The following is a 13,992-nucleotide window of genomic DNA, read 5'->3' on the forward strand; positions in this document are numbered from 1 at the left end:
TAATCATAATATTTTTAATTCACACACTAAAGTAAACACTGTCCTAAATGACCTGTGGATCTCTATTTCTCTAAAAGCACTATTAAAGTGGAGATTGAGAATCAAAACAAATTTTGCATTTTACTGAAGATTAATGGACACGTGATTTTCACAAGTGGCATGTTTAAGCATTACAAGTCAGTGATAAATATGTCTTAAAAGTGCACTTACCCTCTTATGATTGAGAAAGAAGCATGCAAAAATTGAAAATGAAATCTTTTTCTGGAGGGGAGAATTGTTCAAAATTGACTTACATGTTCCATGAGCTCTTTCACCATGCCATTCCATTGTCCCTTCTCATCCTGTGCTCCATATTTTCCATCAGGCACCAGCCGAATCTCGTACATAAATCCTAGGATATTTGCCAGTTCCTTCAGAAGGTCAATACAAAACCCCTCAAATCGGTCATTACCAGCAAGCGCCTTGTCAGACTTCTTAAACATGACATATGGCTCCTCCTGCAACAACAGCGAACATCAAACACAACCAGTGGTAAGGTCAGCTTTTCAATTTATTTTAAACACAAAAACAATTAAAGTTAAGTGATCTTCTCTGATAACTCTGTTAAGCATTTAAAGGACTGCATCTAAAAACAAGGTTAAAAAAGCAGAGAGTTTAAATAAATAAAACACGTTAACTTAATGCATGTTTCCCACTGGGAAGTGGCTGTCTACCTTGACGGAAATCTTCTTTAATTTGCGAGGAGAATCAGAAATGGCAAGAAGATACAGCGAAGGTCACAAAAGCCAATCCAAGTAAAAACAGCAATGATAAAATAACAAAACAGCATTGGAAAGCATTGAAAGTCAGTCTGTGACTTAAGGGAATGAATAACAGAATGGCTAGATAAAATGGGTTTGATGATGGCAACTTTAACAGTCAAAAAAAGACTCACACCGGTACTTTATATAAATATGAGTATGTTCCATAGTTATTAGAGTTGTAATTGTCTTTGTCCTGTGGCCCTTGTTGTTAAAAGTGATTAGCTAAAGACGAATCAGAATTCGAGCATAGGGTATTTAAATCAAATAACACAAAAAAGACTGATATTCTACAAGAATCAAAACTGCAATTAATTATCACTCAATAATGTAAATGCATTGTCCTAATTCTGATTATACCACAAAGAGTAAAATAAATGTATGTCCTTTGCAAAAGACAGCCAAGGAGAGCATTTTTTAAATGATTAATCAAGCTTGGTTTTGAAGCTGAACATGAATAAGCAAGATCTGATCTTCCTTTGCTTAGAATTTGCATGCAGCTGGTATATAGAGAAGATGTGTAATTTGAATGATTCATAATTAGCCAAATGTAGAAGTAAAATGACTCCTGGCAAGTTTGACAGCTTACATATGTCTTACATAATGTACTAACTTAGAAACAAAGTTTAAATGACATAGTATATTTTTCTCCTTTACTTCAAATATTATCACTTAAATTTTATTAAGATGCAGTACTGTTTATGAAAGAGTTGCTTCAAAGGCCTTTAGATTTCTTTGAATAGCAAGCCTTTTATCTGTTTATTGCATTTACTTTTCAGATTTTTTTCCTTCATCAGTTCTGTATCTGTGAATTATCCATTATCTTTTTTTTATACTCCCTATTGATGGTGTGTCAGAATTAATTATAAAGAATTAACTAACCACTTTTGACAAGATTACAAAAGTCTAGATTTGCTGTTTGCTTGAATAAAAACAAAACAGTAAAACAAGTGCTCACATAGAAAAACTATACTATAATGAATGGTAGTTCTTCAAAAATTAAATAGATAAAGGAAAAATCTGTATTTGGGTGTGCAATATTTTATTTCATTATTTTAAAAAGAATAGTTATGGGTATTTAATCATGGCACCAAATGACAAACAAAAATTTCCACACATTTATCAAGTCAAAACAAATTAACTGTTTTATGAGTTATGTTAATTAAAATTTTAAAATGAAGCCAAGTACCAGTAAAAATAAGATAAAGAGAGCTTTGATAAAGCTCTCGTTTTGCACTGTACAGGCCACAGTACCTGTGCTTACTACTGACACTGCGGAATTCATGACTCACCAAACTTATTCTGCTGCCACCCTTCTTAGCAAAGCACAGCCCTCAAACAGTTATTCACCTTTCTGGCAGAGAGTGGATCTGTAACCAACTGCCTTTATAAACTCTTTTAATATTATCATTAAACTGAGACTGAAGACCTGTCTTATTTCTAATACATTCTGTCATAACCTGGCATTTGTTTTTCATTTTTTACAGTTGTTCCTTGGCCTCTAAACATATTTGAGATTATTTTGGGTGTTTTAGAAATAAAAGAATATAGTCTTTACATTTATGTTTGCATTTGAAGCATTTTCATTGTGTTCAAAGCTAATTATTCAATTCAATTTTATTTTTATTGTCAGTACTGGTATTTCTGCTGTTTGTTGTCTTTGTTGCTAGGCAGTTGCTAGACAAGGTCAACAGGAAATGTTTTATATGTGACATCATGGTGTCATAGGCATAAAGGTCAGCATTGGATATTTTTTTGTTTGTTTAAGTTTGTGGATACAACCTACAAAGTCAAGTGTTGTTTTCTTTAAATTTTAATTTGAACTCTGGGTGCAAACATTTTTATGTTCATTTCACCACAATCTTGGTTTTAAATTTCTCTTTTTTTGAGTATTGACCAGCATTTTGCCTCATGTTATGGGCTGTTATTTGATTCTGCAGTCCCAGTTTTGTACATTGCTAGTTTATTTTACTACAACCCAATTCATTTTTTTTCTCCATAGTGCCCCTAACAGCCTAGTACAATTAATACACATTTAAGGACCTGCAGATTGTGTATTTAATGCCTGATATTTAATTCTGATGTTCTCATCTTATTTCCCAAATCTGCTTTTTCTGATGAGGATTGCAGTGGCAATGTGCCAAGCAGGTCAGCCCAGACATCCCTGTCCCCAGGTACAGAGTCCAGCTCTTCCTGGGGAATTCCCAGGAGGTTCTCATGCCAGCCAAGAGATATAATCCTTTCAGTGTGTCCTGAGCCTGCTGTAGGGTCTTCGTCCAAGGGAATGTGCCCATAGCAGCTCAGGAGGCATCCTTATGACATGCCCAAACCACCTCAATTGCATGTGTTCTCTTGATCTTGAGGAGCAGTGACTTTACTGACAGCCTCTTCCAAATTGCTGAGCTTTTCACTGTACCATGGATTGTCGCCCCTGCCTCCTTGAGATGAAACCTTATATTTCTGCTCATGATCTCATTGTTTTGGTTATTACATACTAAAGTCAATGTTATATTAAGTGTCTTCTAGTCTTAGGGAATGCTGACTGCAGTTGCTGATCTCATCACAGAGTCATGTCAACATACAACTGAACACCAGCAAAATCATGGAGCTGGTGATGGATGTTAGGAGAACCAGGCCCCTCCTGGACCCCGTGATCATCAGAGGTGACTGTGTGTAGAGGGTGCAGACCTATAAATACCTGGGAGTGCAGCTGGATGATAAATTGGACTGGACTCCCAATACTGATGCTCTGTGCAAGAGAGGACAGAGCCAACTATACTTCTTAGAAGGCTGGCGTCCTTCAACATCTGCAATAAGATGCTGCAGATGTTCTATCAGACGGTTGTGGCGAGCAACCTCTTCTATGTGGTGGTGTACTGGGGAGGCAGCATAAAGAAGAGGGACGCCTCACGCCTGGACAAACTTGTTAGGAAGGTAGGCTCTATTTTATGCACAGAGCTGGACAGTTTGACATCCGTGGCAGAGCGAAGGGCGCTGAGCAGGCTCCTGTCAATCATGGAGAATCCACTGTATCCACTAAACAGTATCGTGCTCCACTGACAGACTGAGGAGATCATTCCTCTCCCAAACTATGCGACTCTTTAGTTCCACCCTAGGGGGTAAACATTAACATTATACAAAGTTATTGTCTGTTATACCTTCATTGTTATCACTCTTTAATTTAATATTGTTCTTTATCAGTATGCTGCTGCTGGAGTATGTGAATTTACCCCTTGGAATTAATAAGGTATCTATCTATCTATCTATCTATCTATCTATCTATCTATCTATCTATCTATCTATCTATCTATGTCAATTCATATGACTGATAATTGCTGGGCATGCCACATTTACAGACTTTACAGCACAGTTTTAATCACCCTGTTTCTTGATGAAAATGAAGCTGTAATAAAAGACAACAGGTACGGCAAGCTCAGATGCATTCCAAGCCCATTTTTCTTTTTTCTATTCTGTTATGGTATGTAAAACACAGGACAGCAGACAGACAAACTTCTCTTCTGTTTGTAAGGGCCATTTGCATTGTAATCTGGATGAGCATTCATCGGTTGTCAGCACTTATACACACAGAGCACCCTATGAATAAAGACAAAATCAATTTTGTTATGGAAAGTTGCGGACTCATTGGAGTGATTTGCTGGGTATGTCAGACTGGGTGACTGAACATGGATGCGTGCTGCTGACTGCCTCCGACTCACTAAGATTATGTAAATGAAAGCTATAAATGTAAATCACAGGAAAAGTGTTCTAATGTGACATGGCTTATATTTGAAAAAGTCACCCACATTGCTCTTTGTAAACCTACAAATATGTACTACATATTTTATACAAAAGAATATTTTTTTTCTCATTAAAAATTACTCATGAACAAGCCTAGCTGTCTGATTGGATGAGCACAGACTCCTGATGCCTGAGCACAGCAACAGGTGGTAGTACAGATAAGCTTATTTTTCCGTCTGTGAGATTTATTGATGCATTCTAAGGTTGGGGATATACTGAATGCTGTGTGACGCATGAGCTTGAGGAGGCTGCTGCCACACAAACAGTGCACTGTCTATACTCGCACCAGTGTGAGATATCGTCACAGGGAGAAAACAACGTCCGGTTTTGCTGTGTTGTGAGTTGGAGGAAAAAAGTGTTATGAGTTGGGGGAAGAAAGTGTTAAAAATTATTTGCATTCTGATGCTCTTGCGTAGGTGCAAAACAAACAAAAAGACAGCGACAGTGCAACAGTGACACAGAGTGTCAGGACGGTATGTGATACCTTTAAATGTATTCTGTTATTACAATGGGGAATATGCAATGCTTGTATTGCCTTCTGCGAGAAATGGATGAAGAATAGCATCATGAAGACATTTGCATGTGAGCATTTAATTTGATGATTTGCTTGACTGCATTGAACCATTCATCAAACATTGAAGCACACAGATTGATCCTGTTGGAGCAGCAAGCCTGCCGTCACTTGTAGATAGTAAACAATGATGCTGACATCGCATACCAAAACTTATACACACATGCCAACCATATTTCTGCTGGTATTGCAACACGGGTTCTGAGGACGTGCTCAGAGGATGCATCTAAAGAACACTGGGAACGCGTGGCAGCCATGATGCCTGTGCATATGCATTCTGAGTGTGAAGTATAAACCAGCCCTATGAAAGTCTAGAGTATACTGTATGTATTTCACAAAAATCATGTATTTCAGCACAGTACTCCTGAAATGTGAGAGCCTCCTCTATTAAAATGCCTCGCTGCCTGTCTCACTCTAGTATTCCTACTAATTAACCCAGTACTCTGCAATTAAATGCCATTTAAACAGTGGACCAGATTTATTGTTGGATTGCCTCTTTTACATACTGCAGACCCTCCATTAAAGCACTCATTTTCTCTCTGTTTCTCCCTCTCTCTCTCTAGTCATCATATCTAAATGGATATTTGCTCTGTATTTGTAGAACAAGTGACTAGGCTCTGTTGTTTAGCTACCATGACAGTCACTGTAGTTAAGAAAGTAGGAGGGGAAGCATTAAGTAAGGTTTGGATATCTTGATGTTTAAGTGTTTTGTTGTTGTTTTTTTTTTTTGGTTCACAGTAAACTTCTGAAAACTTTCAATAACTGTGACCACTGATCATTCAACAGTATTTAAATGTAGTTTTTCTGAATTAAACCACATCTTAGTTTTAGGCTCCCTCTCTCATTTTGATCAATTTAATCCCCCTATCTAAACTGCAAAGATCTATAATACTGACAAGCAAGGGTTCTAGGACTATGTCTTATGCTTATGTCATAAATGTGCTGTCTTTAAAAAGCAATGTTAAATAAGAAATAAACTAAAATTTTGAAATAATTTCTTAACCAAGATTAGATGGATACAAATGAAGGATAGATAAAACTAATTTTTAAAAAATCCAAGCAATGGGTCACGCACCAGACCCTGATGTCCATATGTGTTTGACACAAAGTGATCAAATAATACATAGCAACAACTGTGTCCTTTGTCATGTACCACGTGGGAGTGTGTTCTTTGCAGCAATGGCAGATTGGTGGAGCAGTTTGTAATCTGATGAAAACATTAATAATAAAAGACTCCCAATGGATTTCATTTCTGCAGGATATTTAACAAGATTCTTTAAAATTATTGGCCTCTGGCATATATTTCTGAACAGGCAAACTGGATCAGGAAAACATGTCATGTTGCAGCTGTGCCAGATTATATTATATGGGTAAGCCTATACCAGACCTACACAAGAGACCACATTGTGATGTCTAGGCTCGTACTCCTGAGAAGTGCAGCTGAAGTCTTAATATTTTTTCAGAAGTAACTGGTAATTGAAAATTAAAAAAAACAATGACACCATCCATTGTTATGTAAGCCTCTATTTTATAAACCCTCATTCTTAATTACCATGTTCACAACAGCTGTTAAAAGACATTTAGAACATAGTAGAATATGAATAAAACAGTTAAATCAGTAACAATAATCCTAACCACAGATAAGTAAAAGAAGGAGCGTTAAAATCAAGTATTTGTCTATTCTGACATGACTAGATATATGTGGACTCAATTCATGATTCTTTCATAGAAAAATTCATCAAAAGTTTTAACTGTGCATAAGATGTGGGAGTTCACATTTAGTTTACTGTTAAGGGAAATTGTCCAAGGCCCAATTAGTAACTCTTTTTATACTAAAATCTGATCACAATATTAAAGTTAAATCCCTTTAAAATGGTGTGTAGTTATATCCAACTATCTTTAGGCTTACAAGATGAAAATTCAATGAGAAAACACTAGAAAGTATTCATAAAATGAACAAGTTATATGAAATTGATGATGGAGGAATGCTATTTCTAAGGGCTCACAGCTTAGTCTATACAAATGTAACGGGAAGATTGTACAGCTGGAAGATTTTGTGCTTTAAACTGTAAGAAAGGGATTAGATAATAAATCATCCAATAACAGCAGTCTTCATAACTAATGATGTTAAACTAGGATGTCTTAACAAAAACTATATTTTAAGAAAACATCTTATAGACTTCTACAGGTCTTCAAAGCTGGTGGTCTCTAATGTTTGGACAACTTCAGGTACCACCATGATAATGATGATGACTTTTAAAGGCTCAATGTGGAGATAAAGCTTAATTTATGATATGTTTAAAAAATTAAGTCAGGTTATAAGTTTCTCATAAACAAGTGTAAAGACAAAAAGACTAAAACTTTAAAACAATCATCTGACGATAAACCCAAGATTTCACAGCAATGGTTTTCAGAAGATTGCCTAACAGAATGATAAAACTAGAGGTATCTATTCCATTATAATAACATAAATTTCTAAGCTCCCGTTTCATAAGATCATTCACTAAAATTTGAAAGCTTTCTTCGTAAAATGGGAAATGGTAAGTTAAATCAAGCGATAGGTAATTGGTTTGTTTGATGGTGATGGGGACAGGTTATGTGAGACTGCAGTAAAACCTTTTCTTGTCAGCTTTATGCGAGTTGAGTTTGACCACAAAATAAAAAGGGCACCTGTTTTGTGCTTTACTGTTACAGGTGTGAGGTACAGTGACAGTGAGCCTAATGGATCCAGGGACCCGGGTTTGAATTCCACATCTAGGTGTTGTCTGTGCAGATTTTTATGTTCTCCCTGTGCCCATGTGAGTTTCTCCTAAATCCACAAAGATTAGGTTAATTGGCACATCTAAACTGGCATTGTGTAGCTGTATCCAAGAAGAGGCCATCGTATGATTTACTGGAACGCTGTACGGGTTTGTTTCCCATCTTGCATCATAACAAGCAGACTTAAGGATGTCTGACTGCTTTTGAGGAATAATGAATGTATGCATTTATGAGTTAAGAAAAAAAAATGAGGATTAAGTTCATGACCGTGAAGGGATAATACAAATTTCTTAATCTTATTATGCATATATTCATGCAATGTGGATACCCTTAGTGGGCAACCATCACCCAGATATTCCCTTTATCTCCACCACCCCCAGAAGCACAGTTAATGTCTTTTACTTTGAGCATTTAAACATCTTCACAGTTCAATAAGGAGCAGACTTCACTATTGTGATCAGGTTTTAATGCAACTTGTTTAGACAAAGGTGCAACATACATAACACCGGGTCTTTAACCTTACATGGGTTATTTAGGGAAATCTAGAAAATGAATAGATTAGAAAACTTATGTCTTGAGGTAAAAGATGAACACAAAAGCCTGAAATTTGTAAATGTTTATTTGTGGTATAAACTGATTTTAGTGGTGTAACTGAAAAATAATTGTAAATATAGGTTAGCTTAAAATCTAAAACGTAATGGATTTAGCACAACAAAGACTTTAAAAACAATAAATAAAACACACTTTAGGGACATTTGGAGTTACTTGCCAAACATTTCCCTTACAGTAAATGAATTATTTTTGAAAGACTAAGCGTTAGAGAATCATATATTACTGCATTTGCCACTGCATTTTCTAAACATTGTACTGTACTACCGTGTGTACAACCACAGTTCCCACTCTGTTGGTCTCTTGGTGATAACAGTGTTCAAATTTGTAAACTGCCAGAAAAAAAATCTATACCATGCAGCAGAATACAGAAAACATCTTATTAGTGTCAGCACTGCAGTGCAACAGTAACTCCCTGAACTGAGGCTCTTGAGATATAAATTTGACAATCCACCAGAATCTCCTGAATTCAAAACTGTTAGATGAATTATTATTACAGTTGTCATCCCTAATAAGACATTCCGCCTGCCACTTATGAAATCCAAGATTGGTGTTTCAGCAATTAAAACTCTGCTCAGCACAAGAAATGTGGCAGAGAGGGTAAAAACTCTGTAATCACCTGCCTCCATGGGTTAGGTTGTGAGTAATAGGATAAAGGAGAGAGGCAACCCAAGCATACAATATAGAACATTGCAGAGGGAACGATTAAATGTGTAAGTAGCACATTCTTTGAATGCAGCAGCTGCTGATTTCACCTGAATCTATTGTGTCAGATGATATTACACAGTGGGCAACAGAACAAAGCCTGCAGTCCATTTCTTTAGTGTTTAATAAAGTATCTGATTTGGTACTTGTCTCTTACATTTTTGTGACATTCATATATTTAGTTTTTGTGAAGGTTCCAAGCATTCAACAAACTGTAAATAGGAATTACCTTCTTTATCATAATGGGATTAGATTGCAATTCCACTCCATTCTGAGAACAATGCCCAGTTTAAGAAAAAATGTATGCATATTCTTAGAATCAGAACAGTAAAAAAATTAAGGTCAGTACAAACTACAGATCACATGTCAAAACAAGAAAACTGCTCTCTCACTGGGTCTTCTTAGAAAGGTCTTGAACACTGGTTTGTCCGATAAGGTGGCTCGCCCACCTATGAAATACCACAAAACACTTCCTTCCTTCCAGAACACCTCCCATTTCTCCTTCTCTGCGTGTGTCTTTCACAACTGTTTCCTAACCTTCAACTCCACACTCATTCTGTCTTGGGCCTGAGGCAGCTATATGGTAAATCAATTCTGAAGGTTAGGTCAAGTCAATACCTCGCTTCAGTTTTGAGGTTTGTCTTGTTCAGCCAAAGCTGACAATAGCCCTTGGGAGAAATCAGCAGCCATTCAAGATGCTCAAGGCAGCTTTGTAGCTCACCATTAAGGAAGCTTTAAAAACTGAGCCAGAAATTACTACCTTCCCCCAATCCTTTGATACAAGATACCGTGTTATGAAATTTGGGTGTTTAGAGAAAAAAGCAGGAAATCAAAGAGATTAAGGGATAAGGACAAAGTTGAAATCTGAAAATAAACTGGAGTTTATGATGCTCCATGCCTTTGAACCCTTTCATAGACCTAATCCCTGGGCATCTTGTGGTTCATGAACCAAACTAAACCAGTATGAGGTCGAGAAACACAGACAGTAAAGTAATAGATGGGGCAAAACAGTGTCATGCAATAAGTTAACCAAAACAGTTGAATAGCAATGACACACAATAAAATGAATAAATTGTCAAAAACTAATATTTACAGAAAAAATAAGCTAATATTTCTTTCTTCCTCTGAGCAAGGAATCAAAAGGTTTTTAATAAAAATAAAACTATACACAAAAATGATCAAATGGCGAGGTCACCAGCTTAACCCTATCACATTTCACTAGAGGACTTTGAATGACTTCATATTCACTTCCTTCCTACTGTTTGTTCAGAATGTCCTGAGGCCAAAGACAAAAGACAACCTCTGGTATCTGCAGTACTGTTTTATATTGGCACTAAGTTTTTGTGACCAATCCCTGCTGGCGTCAATCCCATCACATCCAGTTGGGAAGCATGATGCATTGCTGACTATGCTTTGTGTTCACTCTAATGGGAACTTTGTACATACTGTAACTGAATTCAAACTTGTGTGTGCGTGAAGTTCCAGAGACAAATGAGCTTCAACACCCTTCTCTTTCTCTCCTGTAAGTATTCCTCAGCTGAATTTCCAGGACTTCTAGCTCCCTTTTGGCTTTCTGTCAGTCTGGCAATCAGCCTTTCTTATTGCCTTTCTCTTTAACTTTTATTCAGCAGTGGCACACTAGTGCTGGGCTGTTGTCTCCTCCAGCACAGAGGCTCCATGCCCAAGCACAACACATGCCTCTAGCATGAGTACCCATGCAAATGCATAGTTGTTTTCTTACCAGAGCCCTTTTTGCACAACTATGGCAAATGCAAGTGATCTATAACTATTTTAAAAAACAAGGAAGTAAAGCTATAAATAGTTATTAACAACAAAGACAAATTAACCTTTTGGACGTGGCTCGTCACTGAGTCTAACAGCCATCAGTATCAACTGTCAAAACTGAAGCACTAAACCAAAATTGCTGTTGACAAAAACACTGCTAAAACTCCTAATTCTAGCTTGGTTTATTTGCTTTTAACTTATACTAATAATTCTAGTTTTTTGAATGCATTTCAATACTCGGATGCATGCTGCTGAGCACTACCATTATACAGTATATGGGCTGAACATGTGTAAAAAATAAACACCCACGCAAAGACAAATATAAAATGGTGGTAACCACAGTAATAAAGCACACATCATTATCATCATCATTTATCATGCTTATGACATTATTATCATAATGATAAAAAAAAATAAAAATGAATGTGCAGAAAATCGGAAAAAAGGAATGAATAGAATCAGAGAGTTACATAACATTGCAGAACCGTTACACACTATGTTGCTACAAGGACTTGAGGTTTCTTGCCAGCTGGGCACCAGCTGAGGCCATACATGACTGGAATCATTTGAAACAAAGCTTTGATGTGACACCACTTTTAACAAATCACCATTTGAAGTGTATAGAAGCTGAGAATATACACTATGTACTTGTAGCACTAACAATATAAATAGTCAGTGTGGTCTGTTTGGTTGTATTTGTCAATAAATAGCTGCAAATGTTATAATTATATAGAATTCTGTCATGTTTGTGCTTTAAATTCATGTTGCTTTTAACGACTATGCACAAAATTCATCAGTTAAACAATATGATTAATGATGACTACATTTTATCTACTTTCTACAAATCAGTGGTGATATGTTTCTAGGATATGCTGTATTGTGTGTACATCATTATGAGGACATTCTACTTGTTTATCAGGTGAGACAACAGGAAAACTGGGTGCTGGGTGCACAACACAAACAGGACAAAATTATGCAGATTTTTAATTATGTTTACTGTATGCTAAGAACATCAATGCAATAAGGTATACCTACTAGTTTTCCTGAAAACTTATTGTCATAAAATTTTATGAAAACTACCTTGTTTTGCATAGCCTTGACTATAAGTGAGTAAAGTTCAGGCAGTACTGCATTGGATTGTAAACCTCACAATTGCTGCTTCAGATCCTGTCTCTTTGTGTTACCCTGAGCAAATCACTTTCTGCAACTTGCCTATACTACAACTTCTATAACAAATCTGTAAATAATTGTAATCTATCTGGATGTTATAAGTCATCATTTTAAAGGGATCAGCTGAATATACAGTATAACAAAAAACATTCATGATGGAGGGTAATGGATGGAAGAAGAGAGACATAGCAGAAAATTTGAAGAATGTCATTAATTGCCTTCAAACTAAAAATTAGATTATTATGTACTAGCTGTCCCCCGTGGCCCAACCCGCGTAGTAGTGAAACAGGACAAAGTTTAAAAATTAATAAACAAATAGGTAGCACTAGCTAAGCAGAAGCAAGATATAATCCAAAATATGCTTAACTCCGTTAAGTATTTCTCTCATGAAAGTGGACAGACATACAGATAGGCCTTACATTTTATGGATAGATAGATACTTTATTAATCCCAAGGGGAAATTAAAGTTGGACAGTTTAACATCTGTGACAGAGCGACGGGCATTAAGCAAGCTCCTGTTAATCATGAAGAATCCACTGCATCCACTGAACAGTGTCATTTCCAGGCAGAGGAGTAGCTTCAGTGACAGACTTTTGTTACTGTCTTGCTCCACTGACAGACTGAGGAGATCGTTCCTCCCCCACACTATGCGACTCTTCAATTCCATCCGGGGGAGTAAATGCTAAAATTATTCAAAGTTATTGTCTGCTTTTACATGCATTTTTATTACTATTTAATTTAATATTGTCTTTTGTATCAGTATACTGCTGCATACATAGATTAGGAAAATGAAGGTTCATTTGAAAACATTAAAGGTGATATTGAGAGAATTTATTGTGGCTTCAATTAAAATATTGTCTCAGGTGAGTCACAGTATTTGGACCTTTTTCCTATTCTGAAAAAAACTTTCATTTGTATATCTGTAGGAAAGACAGAGGTTGGTTTAAATAACTGACTATATGATTGCAAAACACAAAATAAAACATCACATTCAAAGTCAGGACACCAAATACACTAACACACTCAATAATTATTAAAAATCTTTCCAATACAGGCCCCTAAACATTTGCATGTCCCAGGCGGAACTGTGACTTTTGTGCCTCAAAAATCTTATACAGATACAGTAAACTGGCAAAATGCTTCACAGATGAGATGGAGATTACATTTGCAATTAACTTTACCTTTTTAATCTACACTTTCATAGATCCATAATAACAGCATCATTTGGGCATTCTGTGTTATTTAAACAGGTAGGCGGATCTCAAAAGACCATGTGGTCTGTGAACTTCAAAGAAAGAATAACTACAGCTTTAAGAAATGTGGTATGGTAGTAATATGAACATATCAACAACAGCAACAACACTGGGGTTTTTCAGGATCAAGAACGTACTCAACATGGATCACCACCAAAAGACATAAGAATAAACAAGTAGAGATCTTCAAGTAGATAGAACATTCTGGAGTTGATATCGACCAACATTTCTGTGCTGCTCCCTTGACACCTTGTTGATTCAATGCTCCAGTTAATTGAAGTGGTTCTTGATGGACCAAATTGCTAGTTAGTCACCGTATACTGTGCCAGGTAAAATCAACAGAAATATGGAAAATAATTTTTTTTATAAAGCTAAAAACTTCTAAGAAAGATTGCAAGTGGCTGGTTAGTTGTAACTGGATCTGATCATTGTTTGATAGGAGAATGCATGGATTGCGTGTGCTACATTCTCAACGCATTGTATGTTAGATTAATTAGTTTCAAAATTAACTTTGTATGAATGAGTGTGTATGAGGGGGAGT

At 36.3% G+C, this 13,992-nt stretch overlaps 1 protein-coding gene across 2 annotated transcripts in view; it reads right to left on the reverse strand.

Annotated features, from left to right (window-relative positions):
- The window catches only part of LOC120517403 (glutamate receptor ionotropic, kainate 3), a 511,659-nt gene that overhangs the window by 151,415 nt on the left and 346,252 nt on the right, over positions 1-13,992 (reverse strand). For both annotated transcript variants that reach the window (XM_039739711.1, XM_039739710.1), the window contains exon 10: positions 294-497. In XM_039739711.1, the coding sequence (XP_039595645.1) occupies positions 294-497 (204 nt within the window). The remainder of the gene's footprint in view (positions 1-293; positions 498-13,992) is intronic.

The sequence above is a fragment of the Polypterus senegalus genome, chromosome 17 (assembly GCF_016835505.1).
Source record: "Polypterus senegalus isolate Bchr_013 chromosome 17, ASM1683550v1, whole genome shotgun sequence".
Lineage (NCBI taxonomy): Eukaryota > Metazoa > Chordata > Cladistia > Polypteriformes > Polypteridae > Polypterus > Polypterus senegalus.